Source organism: Plectropomus leopardus, chromosome 13 (genome assembly GCF_026936395.1).
Source record: "Plectropomus leopardus strain MGB_pleo_1.0 chromosome 13, ASM2693639v1, whole genome shotgun sequence".
Classification (NCBI taxonomy): Eukaryota; Metazoa; Chordata; class Actinopteri; order Perciformes; family Serranidae; genus Plectropomus; species Plectropomus leopardus.
The window spans coordinates 17,265,445-17,281,803 of record NC_142188.1 but is presented as its reverse complement, the minus strand read 5'-3'; the positions used below and the strand labels follow the sequence as shown (position 1 = coordinate 17,281,803).

At 41.4% G+C, this 16,359-nt stretch overlaps 1 protein-coding gene across 8 annotated transcripts in view; it reads left to right on the top strand.

Moving 5' to 3' along the window:
- Positions 1 to 16,359, top strand: part of marchf8 (membrane-associated ring finger (C3HC4) 8) — a 93,624-nt gene that overhangs the window by 43,873 nt on the left and 33,392 nt on the right. Inside the window, exon 1 of one of the 8 annotated variants that reach the window (XM_088086993.1) lies at positions 6,553 to 7,175. The exons of the other annotated variants lie outside the window; for them this stretch is intronic. Within the exon in view, the coding sequence (XP_087943119.1) occupies positions 7,146 to 7,175 (30 nt within the window). The 5' untranslated portion in view covers positions 6,553 to 7,145. Of the gene's footprint in view, positions 1 to 6,552; positions 7,176 to 16,359 lie in introns of those variants that run through there. 8 annotated transcript variants of the gene reach the window in all.

Genomic DNA, 16,359 nt, shown 5'->3' with positions numbered 1-16,359 from the left:
TGTTAGTACACTAACAGATTGCAAGCATTAGGCAAGATTACAGAACCTGTGCAGGCACAGGCTCTGTAATTTTGATTTTTTTTGTTTCTGCTTTACAAATACCATGATAGGACATCTCAACCATTTGGAAAAGGCCGATATTTAAAGCACTAAATTTAAAAAAAATAAAAAAAACATTGACTTTTTATTATTATTGCCCCAAGGAAATAAAAAAAAATGCAGAGACATTTTGTCCATTGCTTTTTTTGTTAATGGCGACATGAAAGAGTTAAAACTGTTATTGCTACCTAATTTGAGATAGACATGATAGCCATCGTAATTACCCTCATCAGACTGCTGGTGTTTATAGGAGACGGGGCTAAAGCCGGACTTAGCCTGCCCATTGATTTTACTTCAAAGAATGCATACAGCTACTGTAATTACGTCTCCTCAGTCAGTAAGAGGAACTAAACAAACCGTGTACATTTGTGGCAATTCTGTTTTAAATTTGAATATCTGTGCTGGTAATTTAGCCATTTATGTTCATCTAACCCGTGGTCGGACTAATTGTGTGATGCTGGAGACATTAGGTCAGCCGGGTCGAGAGTTGAAAAGCACAATGAGCTCTGCCATCGCGGCCCCGTGCCCCCGTCTGCATCTCAATAGCTTTTGATGACTCGTCTCATCAACGCACACTCACATGAATACTGTGGGGGTTTAATTAAGTGAGAGAGACTTTCGTCATACCTAGCAGCAGATTAAGAAGCATTTAGGATTCATTTATCCACCCTGCTGACTGTTACGCAGGATCTACGTCTGTCGCCAGCCTCTGCTGTCGTCCCATGCTCCTCCTCAGAGCCTAATGCACTGGTGAAATACTTATCTAATTTGGAAGGTCATCACTTGCCCCAGGTGCTGATGTGGAGATTGATAGAGTCAGTCCTTCAGTCTACACAGTAAATGCTGCAGGTGCTTTTTTTTTTCTTCCCCCAAACGCTGATAAACCCAGATGCTGGCAGACGTTAAAGAGAAGGCTATGTGGCTAACATATATCTTAAATGTGATGTGTGTGTATGTTTGTGCATATGAGATAACAAACATGTGCCAGCACCTCAACTATCTGTGAGGAAATCATTAAAGAGCCCAAGATTAGTCATTCATGGCTTGACCAACAGTCTACCCTCCATATTAACTTCAGTCTACGATGCAGCATGTGTCTGAGGAGGTTAGAGAAGGTTGCAGGTTTGATGCTGGGAGGATAAATCTGGGTGGAATCCTTCATTACCACCACTGAGGTGCCTTTGAGCAAAACCCTTTCTTTCTCTATGTAATGTCTTCTGTACTGTCACTGTTAAATTAACATATAGGTAATAAATTTTTCACAGACATAATCACCTGCTGTCTAAGACACTTTGTGTTTGATATACAGGATTTAATTACACAGTTAGGAGATCCAAACCTGCTGGTACTTTTTAATTTTGTAGCAGATTAAATAATGAATAGGCTGAATGTACTATTCTGAGGTACTCTGGCTTCAGTTCGCCTTGTGCTGTGGACGTTTGAATGATACACTTTAGTGAATATTGTTTTTTTCAGATATCCAGTCACATGCAGTCTGTACTTGTTGCATTATGCTACAACTGCTGATCTGATAGGACACTGTGACCCTGTCTATCATCATATTTCTTTTGAGTACAGTGTGTTCTGCTCTAAGCCACAACAGTGAGTCACTCATTAGTGATACAGAGCCTTTTCCTGCTCTGTACTGAAGTCTGCAGCCGGGAAAACATTGGGAGACTGTGAAAAGACTCGGCATCACCACTGACGTTTGCCGATCACGCTCTCAGTGAAGAACACTGCGTTCATATTTTTCTCAAAGTGGATAGATTGGATGCAAGATGCATGAAATCAAACACGCCTGACGCAAAAGTGGCATGTTTTCATGGTAAAACTAGGAGGTGAGAGATTCAGATTCTCTGGTCTTTGAACATTACAAAACATTGTATCATGTGCTGACCCGAACAAACAAGTACATTAAAAAAAATAATTTTAAGTAACTGTATGCCCACGACTGTATAAGGAAATTTACCCTTTTTACTCCTGAAGCATTTATTTTAACACAGAAAAATTGATGCATATTGTTTATTGTTCACATGTTGATGCCATGTTGGCTCCCCTACCTACCACACAGCCAGTCATCTTCAGCTTCCCTTTACATCAAGTATACCCAGTGCTCCTCCTCTACTGAAATATATACTTAATTTATGTTAGATTGAAGTAAATAAATTAAATTCTTCAACTTCATCGGGAATATTTATCAATATAGACTAACACTTATATGTAATACATATGAGCATCATGTGTACTAAGAGCATGAACTACCAGTCTGTACTCCGCATTTTGTTTGTACAGGGAATTGAACTGCTGACATTTGGACACATAGACATTGTCTCGTGAATAAGCCATGTAGCTTTTTATTGTATCTTTCACCTACATGTGAGTGGTGAAGGTTTGTTTTCTTTGTCGGTGTTTACACATCCTAATAGTTACCTAATAGTTGAGCACAACACCTCTCTTTCTGGTTTTAAAATTCAGTTGTTGAGGCCAATTCATGATAATTAGTCATCTTTGAGTTGCATGCAGTGTTAGCAGCTTGATTTAACTCCTACTCTTTTGTTTTGATGAATTGATGAATGAATTTATTTAGAAATTCCCACAGGAATTATGAATGTGCAGTGTTATGATAATTCCCTCCTACATCTTTAGGGACTGTTTTCAGGTGCGTCATCTTGCCAACAGTGTGATAGTCTGAATTTTGAATATTAACGAGTAACTAAACACCCCAGTTTTGGCTTGTGTGCCTCCTCCATCGAAGTCTCAAAAATGGGCAGGACTAGGAGAGGGGCTGTGACATGTCCAGTCACCCAGTCTTGTTTCCTCTTGGTCCACAGCTCCTTCCTACCCCCTGCACACACACACTCAAAGTAGTCAATTGGTGTGAGGGCGGTGAGGAGGGGCAACAAGGGGGGACAAGGGGCTTGGTTGGTAATGAAAGCAGGCTCCTGCTACCAGCATCAGCCAATAGCAAAATGCATTAGCAATAGCCAGGTTTTAACCTTTAGAGGGCCGTCACTATGCATATTTATACACGGTATGTAGAATTTGAATACTTTGTACTCAAATATCAAAAGTTGGACTTAGATCAATCAGAAGCACTAGTTCAGTAGTCAGGTGCATGCTGCACAGTCCTGTCGTCGGCCTCACAGCCCAGCCAGAAATAGCCCTTGAGAGTGTGGCTCCCAGAAAGAGGTCACTTAAAAGTTTGTTCCCCCTCCACCCGACAGTCACATGTGCTTACAGCCGCTTTCCACAAATCTCCATCGGCTTTCACAGGTCGAGATAGATTTGCTCCATTGGGTGTCAAAATTGAAGAGATGGTGAGATATTGGACAAGAAGGCAGTGGCTAGTAAGGAGAGCCACAAATCAATAAAGCTGCATCAGTCAGCCTCTTTTTATTTGGGGACGGTGTATTGGTGGCATTGTGGCGTGGTTGTGCTGCCGCAGTGACGGCCCACTTAATGTTTGTGCTTGCGTATTTTGGTCCGAAGATTATGTCCCATGAATACATGAGGCTCAGAAACCATCCTCTGCTGCTTTACACACAGATATGTAAATTAAAAGCAAAGCTCCACATCAAAGCTTTGCATACAGTTACAGAAGATAAGTAGCAAAGGATCCCTGTGCAGTCATTCAACATTTTACAGAATATTAAACAAGCGAAAAAACCCTTGAAATTATTTCTGAAGAGTTTGTCCTTTGATTTTTCTCACGGACCATCTCTCCCCTTCTTCATTTCCACCTCTCGCCCCTCGTCTCTTAATTTTAGGTAGATTTGATTGAAACATGCAGCAGGCAGCCAAGCTGTAGTGTTGTAGTTATCTGTATGCATGACTGTATTTGAATATGAACTGAAAAGGCTATTACAGCTCAATTTCACGCCCAGTGGGATATCTGACATGTTTCTCCCTCGGTAGAAATCAGACTGTCAGAGTTTTCGTCTTCGTTCTTTTTGTCCCTACACACTCTGCTTCAAATTTCTGTCTTTACCCCTTCATCCAGCTCTCCTCTCTCTGACTTGGTATGTTCTGCCTTAAACTGGATCAGGCTGTTATACATCAGCTGTGATTGATATTTTCTGACAGGGGCTATAATCAGTCCAACTGCTGTTCTCTATAACCCATCTTTATCCTGAGCTTTACATTAAAAAAGCCCTGCAGCAAGGCTGTCAACCTGTGCTGAAAGATCACCAGCTCATTATGTGTTGTTAACGTGACTGGCTGAGCCACCAGAAAGCTGGACTTGCATCATTTGCGCTTATACCATATTCTCATCTTGGCTTAACAATCTCTTCTTTATTGTCCTACTTTTATACCCGTTCATCTTAAGACATGCATGTTTCAGTGTTGCTGAAGTGACAGGAGACATTTTGTTGATATGCTATAAATTAGATTCATCATATTTTTGAAAGCATGCTGGATGGATTCAGGAGCTAGTCATTCAAACTTCCTCAGTGAAATAAGCAGCCACTTGGCTTTCTTGTTGCATGCTGTTGCTTCATCACTTAACTGCTGCCTGGCTTCAATTTCACACTGTTCATTTAAGAAACCACAAACTGCTAGGGTTTGTACCTGCTTTCAGTCAGCTTACAAGGACTTTATATTCAGTGTTGAAGAACACCAGAGAAAATGGCATGATCAAATACCAGAACAATCTCAGTGGAGGATTTTTCTTTGTGCAGAAAGGTTTGTGTAGAGTTGCACAGATCAGCTGGATCTGTTTTGGTGCTGATACCGACCCTGTTAAGCAGATTGGTTATTGGTCAGACAAGGCTGATCCACATTGAATACAGTTCCTTCTCTGCCCCTATCTTTATAACATTCAGTGTTCCAACTATCACGTACATTTATTAAACGGTACGTTCAGCGTTTTTTAACCTGGAGCTTATTTTCCCATGTTTTTGTGTCTAAAGCCTATTTTCCACTTCACAAATTAAACACTAAGTCTGACTAGCATCTGGCTTTTTAATGCAAATGGAAAGTGTAAAACATGCATTCACACCCAGGTCAAACGACTCTTCAGTATTCATCAGTATTTATCACCACCGTTTCTGATCGGTTATGATGGATACACAGCACTCTTGAGTGAATGTGCTAATTTCAGCCCCTCCGCCTAAGCAGCACTAAAACATCGATCCAGTTTATCCCACACCCATTTTGTGAGAGAGAATTGATAGGTTTATATAAAGAGACGAAACAACTATAAAGTTAAGCATACTTGTCTGCTGCAGAGCTGTGTACACAGGGCAATGGGAGAAGAGTCTATATTTTTGAAGAAACACAAACCACAAAAACATATGACTACAAAGAGATGACAAAAAAAGAGGCAAAACTACTACATAGTCTGTGTGTTGTGCTACTATGTGGGAGAGGTGGTGGGGCCTTTTTACATATCTGTTCCCAGGGGCCCCTTGTTAGAGACTACTGTAAAGACTGTGATGTGGCTGTCGTGTTTAAAATGTAAAGTCTCTTTGTTGTGTGAGCTGGCCAAAGTCCACGAGCCGGGGCCAGTAGACCTGCTCTAAGACTGTATTTAGAGGCCAAAGCTGTTTAAGCAGTGTTACTCAATGAAAGTAAAGTGCGGCTCAGCTCATTATCCAGTGGAAAGGACTTGATCTGTCCTTAGTATAAAGATGGAGAACAGTAAATCTCACTGCTAACTTTCATATCAAAGTCCTCATTAAGGCTGCGAGGTTGTAAGCATCCAAGGCATGAAGCCAGAGTTTTCTATTGATGTTGAGCTTCCAAGGGAGGTCGATACTTTTGGTGAAAGAACACAGTATAAATTTATACTCTACAGTCACAGACAGTTGAGTCTTATGTGGCTTAAGGGATTCCTTACATGCCTGTACAAACTATATGTGGCCTGCTGGTAACAGGCCAGGGGATGTTTACATCTTTTAATGTATTTAGCCTGTTTTAGTCTATGTAGGCAACTGCTATTAACTCAATATGTTTGATTTTTGTTTATATTTGTATTCCCAGCATTCCTAGACATCATTTGGTAGCATCTTGCTCCTTATTGGCTTTCTTTCTTAACAAACAAGCACCATCCCTCTGAGTGAATCATAGCTGTATTAAAAGGTTTAATTGGTGCGTTCATTAGTGGACTCCAGCCTGCAATGGCCTGCGGTGTTGCTCTGCGTTTGAGTGATTGTGCTGTGCTGTTACTTTGCCCTTGAATACAGCTGTGAGGATGTGTGTAATGAATTACCCTCTGCCATCTCTGCTCCACCTTGCATCCCCCAATGCCTGCTGGGGATTGGTGGAGCCGGCAGTAACAGCCTCTCTGATTGGTGGTTCATAAGAGGTTTGTTGGCTGACTCTTTGTCTCAGAGAGTCAGAGGTTTAGAGGTTGTGTGTGCATGCATGTGAGTGGTGGTGTGTAGTAGTTGCAGGACAGGCTTAAGGGGGGTTGAGGGAAGGTACTTTAAGGTTAAGCTCAGTGTGCAGAGCAGAGGGAGTCTATTTAAAGGACACCACCTCCCCCTCATGAATGATTCAACAACAGTTTGCCCCTCCCCCACCTCTCATCAAGATCAGCTGGAGGAAGTGGTTGCTTGGCCAATGGGATTACAGTACCGGATTGACTCTGTGTGTGTATTTGTGTGTGTGCAGCTGAGAGGGAGAGCAAGCCTGGACAAGTAGCAGCAGCAGCTCTGTGTTTGTATGTGTCTCTGTGTGTGTGTGTGTGTCTGTGTGTGTGTGTGTGTGTATGTGTGTGAGAGAGGAAAATGTAGGGCAGCCGCTTGTTCTCCCTCCCTCTGCCATCTCTCTCCCTATCTTTTCCTCTGTCTGTCTTTGTTTCCTTGCTCTGCTGCCGTAGCTGTAGTCGCCACGGCGACGGCTGACATTGTTGCCTCGGCTTCACTTCCGTATTTGCAGAGGCTCTTTCTCCTTCTCCCTCTCCGTCTCTGCTCACCTCGAGGATTTACAGAGAGGGCATGTAACCTCCCAAAGGAACCATTGTCTGCGTGAGGGTGTGTGTGGGTGTATGTGTGTGTGATTGTGTGTGTGAAAGAGAGGTGAGGTGGCTTCAGGATCCAGACATGAATTCCTGCTGGAAAATGAAGATTCAGGTACAGATGTCTTATTCTTGATGGTGTTGCTGTTGTGGATGTTTGTCTCTTATGTTGTTTTTGTTGATGGCGTTAATGTCATTCTTGTTATTCTTGTGATTATTTTCAACACTGCAGGGTGTATGCTCTACCTCCTGTTAAAGAAACATAGCTTCACATGATATCTACATGCTCAGTGGATCATACATGAAGCGCATATGTGAAGAAAAGGCGACAGCATTTAAAGGGAAGGGGCTCATTGCAGTTTCCTTTCATTGGTTGTTATGGTGAGGCCTTCTGTCTCTGTGGTAATGCTTCTGCTGCAGTAGCCGAGAGATGAAAGAGTTGCCAGGAATGTGTGTTTTTGCCTATTTGTGCATGTGTGTATGTGTGAGAGACAGGAGTGGATAAATGCAGAGCAAAATGAACAGAGACTGTAAGAAATGGTCCGTCTGTCCATCCTGTCGAGCAGAGGCAGCAGCATCACAGTGATGTCTGGGGTTATAAATGTGTTTGCATTATGTTTCTCTTTCATATCTGCATGTGTTTTTGTATATTTAACACTATCAGGGACTCTGAACCCTGCCTGTTAGTTTTTGCAGTCAGTGCATGTGCCTGGGCAAGTATGCATGCATGACGGTACTGTACATGTTTGTTTGTACGGTTCAGAGGAGCATCTGCCACCTCTTCAGCGTGAAATGTTGACCCACTTTCGTCTTGGCTCTGCCCTTTGTTCCGGATGAGTGGGGGTGCACAGACTGTATATGACTCGTGAACTTGAACGCCCCATGAGCATTGTTGTATTGACTTTACTGCAAACGTAGTTGTATGTTTTCTCCTCAGGCTATTTGTGTGCTGCCACAGTGACAGATTGCTAAAGTACTCGTCAAAAAAACAACTATAACTGGTCAGATTTACATGAACTCACTGACCCCTTTGCACTGTCATCTTGCCTTGTTTCTATGTTTTCTTTGCTCATGTGCACCAAACTCTCCTCCTAGTGTGAAGTGGCAGCAGTCTTCACCATGGAGTGTGATTGTTTGCTAATGGGTGCACACAGAAACTCCAGAAAAACACACAAGGCCTCAGTGGAAGAGTGACCTGATATAAATATATTTCTCAGTGCACAGCTTAGCATATCACATCATCGACTGATGCACCAAATCACAGAGCTTTGTGTCAAATCTGCAGCTGGGGGGAGGGAGGGAGGGAGGGAGGGGGAGATTAGTGCAGTCACATGTTATGGCAGAGCTTAAAACCTGTTGGAGGAGGAGGGAGGAATGAAGAAGAGGAGCGAAGGAAGGCAGAGTGAGATGATGCTGAAAAGGCAGAGGGAGTCATGCACACAGGAGTTTGTGGTATATTGTGTGCAAATTCTGCAGAACTATGATGGTTTCACTCTCAAGTTGGGTATTTTGCAACATGCCCACAGAGCATATCCGCTAACACCGTTGTCTTCCTCTTTGTCTTCTTGTTTTCCTTGGAAAGGGCCTGCTTTAACCCCCCCGAGCATGGTTTTAACAGTGCTGAGAACTCATGCAGTTAGTATTCAGCACGCTGGATGTTGAATCTTTTTAAAAACAGAGGGAACGTGTTTCAGATGTTTCTACACTTCAGATAGGGTTTTCATATTCCCGGTGGGTGCTGGCGCTAATGCTTCTCAAAGCAGCTGCTGCTAGCTATAAAGAAGCTGTTTGCTGGGCTCAGGCCTCAAGCTGTTATGGACTCTTGCTTTTCAAGTCAGTGATAGGGTCTGTGAGTCCCTCCTCCTGAACTGAAGTTTCAATAAAACTGGGGTTTTATGCCAGTTCTTTAAAGAGCCAGTGTGTGGGATTTATAGGCATCTAATGGGTATAGTATATAGTATTCATAACTATGTTTTCATTAGTTTATAATCACCTAAAAATAAGAATTGTTGTGTTTTTATTAACTTAGAAGGAGCCATTTATATCCACATACAGGTTCTCTTCCACAGACCATGTGTTTTGACAGAAGCCCAGAACAGACAAACCAAACAGTTGCCCTTTTTTACACAGAGGTCATACTGTAGGGCCACTACGATGTCCTTTCCCATGCTAATTGTGCATTTTTACACAGAACCAAATGACAGCAGCATCATGCTGCTCCAGTGTGAGATTTAGGATTGCATGTTGACATCACAGAATGAAGAGAGGCGTGACATGCAACAAAATAGCCTCTAGTGTGACATTTAACATACATTATGTTTCTGCAACATATAAACAATAACGATTGCATAACATGGTAATAACAATCATTTATCGTCTCTGGTGGTTGATCTTGTCATCTGCTCTGAGGGTACGGAGCCCCTGAACCTCATTGTTTTCCCAGTTTGCAGATATTTTCGGACGCTGTTCTCCTTAAATTTAGCTGCTAAAATCTCCCATGGTGGGTTGCACACAGAACATGTTGTTCATACATCACAGCCATGCCACCCACGATCCTGTCCTGCTGGCTGTCCTGTTTATAAAGACGCTGTTTTGGAGCTGTTGCTGACTTTCATGGCGGCCTAGGCGAGACAACTAATACCTAATATACAGAATAGAGACGTGGCATAACTGCTCGATATTCCCACGTTTATGAAGTAGTGTAGAAGGGGCTAATGGCTCTAGATAGGAACATTTACGATTTATGTACATCATCCTACGTGGTTGGCACTAGGGGGAAGCTTCAGTTCTGCAGCATCACTGCTAGATGCTACTAAATCCCACACAGTCAACCTTTGATATGAGTCTTGGTCAATAACTCATGCCTTCCTCTCTTGTCTTCGACCTTTTGGCCACCCATCTGTAAGCATTTCTTTGTTTCTGCCAGCCTGTTATTGAAGGATTATATCACAAGGGGACTGAGGGTTCACACACTAATAACAGAGCTAATTAGAGGGCACTGCACTTTACTAATTAACGGTAGCTTTACTTTTTCACACAAGCCATAAATAATGACTTATGTCATGGGGAAGAGCACGACCCTAAGTGCAAATAAAGAGGAAATGTGGCTTCACTGCAGAGTCACAAAAATACTGTTTTTATAAAGCAATCATACCCTGTTGGTACTGTCTGCCATATCTGACTCTTCCTTCATCTTCATGTTTTTTTAAAAAAAATATATATATATATATATTTTGCTATTGCTCTCATTATTGTTGCATTAGACTCTAGCACTGCGTCTATAACACAGCCTTAGTCCACATGGTCTTGAGCTGACTTTGATGGTCACTGTCGCTCCTCTTCCATATCCTGTTTGGACATACTGATGCGATTATGCCTGAGATGAAGAAATATGAGCGACAGACAGAGCAAGAAGAGGAAGAGGAGGAGGGGAAACCATAAGCTCACATCCTGCTCACAAGAGCACTGAGAGACAAGCTCGTTCACACACAAATGTTGGAGATTTGTGTGCAAATGCAGAGTCTGGGGGTGTTTTCTGCCTCCCCTACAGTCTCACTTTACATTCTACCTCAGTTTGATGTGGTTTTATGATCCACACAGAAACACACACACACAGATCCTGCAGGCTGGCACAGAGGGGTTTTGCTGAGCTAATGCCTCTTGTGTAAAAAGAAGGTACCTTCAAATAAGACTTCCACACTCTGTAAAGCATAATGTCCACCTCATTTTCCCCACCAGTCACATTTATCCCGGATCTGGTCAGACATCTGTGGTCAGCTAGGCTCTCCACTGATTGTTGTTACTTTGCATAGTTGATATTTCTTGTGCGTTGATGCTCTCCTGCCCAGCTGCCCACTCCTGCATTTCCTCCTGAAGTAGCTGCTGGACACTGATGAAGATAGGAAACCACAAAAAGGCTGACTTCCTTTCCTGAAGCGACTCTTTATTAAGATGTTCGATATCATTTTGCTACCAGGATGTGTGGCCTCTGAGCAAGAGCTAGTGAATGCATGTTTACTCACATATCTCTCAAATATGTCTCTGTGTGAATTTTGGTGCATGCCAGCTGTATTTTTTCAAGCTAAAAATGTGTTTATAATGCCCTATTTGACATCGCTGGCATTTGATTTATGTGTTTTGAGAGAGATTTCTCTTAGGTGTGGAGGAATCTGTTTTCCCTGTCTAGGAAGGAAATTTTGTGGTGGCTTGTCTGCAGCAACTTCTGCATTTAAAAAAAGAAAAAAAAACAGGATGGCCTCGTTTTCAGATCTGCATTTGGCAGAGTGATCAGCCCTAAGCAGATCATGGTATGCTTATGCCATTTATTTCACAGGAAGCTATTCAGATGTAAACATCGCCTTGTGCTGTCTGCCACGGGCTTTCTGTTGTCATACCTGCAGATCATCAAGCTTTACACCCTCAACTGTCAGACTGACGTGTGTTTATCTTTATCTTCATGCTGTTTAACTGAAAACAATGAAGTTATGGTTTTTCTGCTTCAGTGTGTTGTTGTTTCTGCGGAAGTCTTTTTCATTTTTATCATGGTGCTCATTTAAAAGTGACATTGACAACTGTAATCAAAGATGCACAAATGCTTCCATGTATGGGTTTGTGTTTTACTGGCACCAGACTCCACAAAATGCTGAAGGCTGCCTGAAAGTGAAATCTGGTATGCAGTGTAAAGCCGTGAAGTGAAAGCTGACAATTTGACCCTGCCTTCATCTGCTTGGCAAAGGGCACACATCATTCACTAGGGGATGGGATTTTACAAAAAGTAACCTAGTTTATTGATTTCCAACAAATGATCATGGAAATACAAGCTTACACAATCAAAATAAACATTAGAACACTTTATATGCTACTGTACATGTACCCACACAGGAATTTTTATGTAAACAAAACAGGGTCAGGTATTATAGTGTGTATCACCATATCTGAATGTGTGGAAACATTTGTTATGAATGCATTCATATGTGTGAATGTTTAAACATGTTTTCAACAATTTATTTAGTGGTTGAATAGATTTGAAACCACAAAGAGATCTGTAGCTGTGCGTTACATTTTCTGGTCTGATTTGTACTCGTAGATTTGACTTTTGGTTGTAAACGTGGCATTCAGCTGTGCAGTTGAGTTCTGCATGACCTTTTTTCACCTGCAAACAGAGATGTATGACTGCAAACCTTTTTTATTAAGTGTAAACCTTTGTGCAAATCTACTTAATGCACTCACTTATTGGAAATAATATGTGGAAATCTTTATTTGTTTTGGTCGCAAGATGTTTGCACAGCTACATCTCCTAATAGGTTAAAAACTTTTATTAATTCAGATTTCATCAAATGTTTTTATATATTCAGATACTTTGACACACAACTACAGTACATTTGACCCTATTTTGTTTCCATATCTTTTCACTTTTTAGTAACATCATGAAATTTGACATGCATTGTGTAAGATTACATGCATGTCAAGGTCTTCTTGCTCCTAGCATTTGCTTGAATAAAGACAATTTATCTATTCATATATGGTCTATATATATATATTTATACCCATAACCTGTCCAGGGTGTACCCCTGTCAGAAAATGGTGGAAAAAGTCCATCAGTGTTTCCCAAAGCTTCTGATGACATGAAATGGCTTTTTTTTCTCCACAACCCAAAGATATTTCATTTACCATCACAGATGAGTAAAGAAACCAGAATTTATTCACATTTAGGAAGCTTGAGAATATACTTTTTTTCTTTTTACCAATGAATTAATTATCAAACAGTTGGCAGTTAATTGAATAGTTAACAACTAAACAATTAAACGAATAACTAATGCCTATTCCACCATGACTGGGAAGATGAGAGTCTAATCAGTACATACATGACATGTTTACTTACTTCCCCGAGTATTAGAAGCACCCTGTGGGTGAAGCAGTGGGTGGTAAATGTTTAACATACAGTATGCATAAGGGAAGCTGTGTTGTTTAATCAGTCAGACGGAGGTAAGCTGCTGGACATTGAACTGTGATGATTATGAAATTATACCGCCTTTGTTGAACGAAGAGCTAAGCAGCTTACAGAGGTCACTGAGACATGTAATGAATTTACAGAGAAAGAACAAAACAGGAGAAGAATGACACATAAACACACACACACACACACACACACACACAAACCTCTGTCCATTTATTCTACTTATTTAATTCCTTCCACCACCGTCTGATAGCTATCGTTCATTTGACTTCTTTGTCTCTCTCTTTATGTCTCGTCCTCTGGCTCTTATTCCTGCAATCTCTTGGTAGCTCTCCTGTTGTTGTTACATTATCAGCTATTTGTAGCAGGAGATGAGAAAGTGAATTCTCTGGCCTTTTTCCAGCAGAGTAACTGTCACATTAAACAACTCTGTCAGTGTTTAGGATGCACAGCAAGGAGCTGCTTATTGTGTGAAAGCCCATCTTCCTGTTTTAGTGCTCAGTAGTACCGATGTATTTTGGTTTCCTGTAGGTGCCATTGTTGAACATAATGTTGGATGGAAGCCATTTTCCAGCCGCCTGTTAAAGTGCCCGTTATCAGCCAGATTCAATTTCCTGCCTCCTGGCATCCTGAGTGAAGATGCTGTCACACATCCCATCAATTATCACTCCAGATGCACTGTTTTCTTACTTTGTGTGAATCCAGTAACCTCTTCAAACAGGTGGTTTGTTATTACAGATGATTGTGGAGCTGCAGTCTATGATTGGCTCTGAGGCAGAGGAGGCTCAAAGCCTAAATTACCTCCGCCAAGGAGGTCATGTTTTCTGTGCCGTTTGTGCATCTGTTTGTTTATTTGCTGGATAACGGAAAAAATTGCTAGCCTGACTTTCATGAAACTTGGCGGAAGGGTGCAGCATGGACCGAGGAACAACCCATTAAACTGTGGAATAGATCTTAATCACAAAGTAAATACACAAATTAGTTTTCACTTTTAGTAACACTGCAAGAGAGGGCATTTGGCCTCGGCAGACGTCTGCACACTCTGAGTGCCCTTATAGGTAAGTTTGTTTCTGCAGTGACTTGCGGGAGGTTAATGCTCTTTCTTTTCTAAGCTTGAAGCATGTTGTCGTTTTTTATGTGAATATTTGTAATTCATGTACTATTGGTATTCCATGCAACAAGGCTTCCACATTTTGTTGGATATGATGACATCTGATGGCTGATTTTTCCAACAATGGAAGCTGCGATAGATGATAATGCACAGCAGCTAAAAGACATGTTGTAAAGGAGCACTAGGGTTGCTTATTCACAGCTGGAAAAGTTATTCCTTGTTATATTATTATTTCTGAGTGTCTCTCTATCTCCACTGGAAAGCAGATGCCCAGGCAAGTCCAGGCAATTCCTCTGAGCGATGTTAAAGATACACCAGGAAGTAAAGATAAGTAGATGAAGTCAATTTGGGGAATATACAGTGAATTAAGAAATAAAAAAGTGTACATGAATACATAAGTCTAGTCTAAAACAATGCAGGATTTGGACAAATAGAATCAGGCCATTTAAAGAAATACAAAGATATATTTGGTATTTAGGTATTCAAATTGACTGACTTGTTTTAGCTCTAGCTTTTGCATCTCCTTTATATAGCCTTCTCTACCGCCCATTCAGTGACATCTTCATCAAAGATGGCTCAGATGGTCTATTCAACTATAATATTGGAAAAGTTGTGTTGATGATAGAAACTTTGAATTTAACCCTGCCTCTTTGAAATGTGTCTTTTTCCACAAAGGTTTAATCTTTTGAGATTCTTGTGTAAAGCGAGCTGAGCCCTCGTCCCTGTGGGCCGATAACAGAGCCCTGACAGTTGCAGCGATCCCTCTGAATATGACCTCTCCTCTTCTGTCGTATTCTCTTAAGCTTCGTTTTCTCACAAGCTTCAGTCTTCTGAGTCCAGCCTGAAAGCTATCAAAGGCTGGGGCTGCAAACAGACCCACAGAGGAGGTGGAGAAAGACGGACACAGCGGTGTGTGAAACCTGAATCCTTCTTTATCAGAATTATGCATGAGCCCAGAGAATAAGGCCCTTTATAGTCTACAGTCATGGCGGCGGTGAAGGTGACTCCCAGAGCTTGTACAGGTGATGCACTTTGTGAGAAAGTGTTTATAAAGAAATGGGCAATAGACAGAAAGAAAGGGCGTGTGGAAATGGTGTTGATCTATTTCCTTTCTCATCTTTTGTCATCTGTCTGCAGCCTCTCTGCTCTAATCACTGCAGTCTATGAAAGTCATCGGTCCATTCGTGGCCTTGTTATTTCCCAGAAACCCTCGCTTTGGGCATGTCTGCTTGTTACTCCATTTTTGGCCAAGAAGGAAGGATTAAGGGCAAGGATCATCAATTTGGTCTATTCTTTATTGCAGTGCCTGTTATCCCTGTCAAAAAAGAAGTTTTATCCTCTCTGACAATCTGACAATTGATTTGCTGCACAAATTGCACCCATTGAGAGCTGTATTTAACATTTTGAGGCATTCTATTGAAGACATTGAACAAGTAATGACATGGAGATGGAAGAAAACCGCTTCACTTAATCCACTAGTACTGTGGGGGAGTTATAACTGCAGGAAACTCTGGTGGAAACTATGTTTTTAGGCTTTTTCAGCCCCCATTTATATATTTTTGCATGCAAGGCCTTAAGTTGTGTCACTGCATCAGGCAGGAAGTGTGTCCCACAGGAGGCTGACAGATCAAAAACAATAGATGAATTCACTTTGAGATTCTAGATAATGGCCACAAGCTTGCCGCTGACATTTTAGTTTATCAAAGTGACAGGAAATTACGTAGCAATGTTTATTCAGAATTCTGTTTTCCTTCTGATAAAATGTCAGCTCCTCGCCTCATCAGATAATGGAAACTGTAGCTGCTGCTCTGTGACAGCAGTCGACAGGAGGAGAATTAGAATCTAGGCATAAGAGATGTTAAATGTGTGTTTAATTGCACCACAAATTCATAGCTGTTTGCTTCCAGTTAAACCAGATTAGGGCTTGACGGTAGTTTAAAGGTTGAGAACTTGTATGGTTAGATGCGAGTGCAGGCATGTTTGCATTATCAATAGCTGGATCTCAGAATCTATATCCAACTTGTTGTCTTATCGACATGACTGGAAGGGTCTGTGTGGTCGGTGTGTCTGCTAGGGCTGCACAATTTTCAGATTTTTTTTTTCTGAAAAAGTGAAATCAAATCAACACTGAAAGAAAATATAATGCATGATAAACACATCACCAAAACAATGCAATTTTGCACTTTGAAGTAACAACATATTATATTAGATATGGTCTATATGCACTATTTT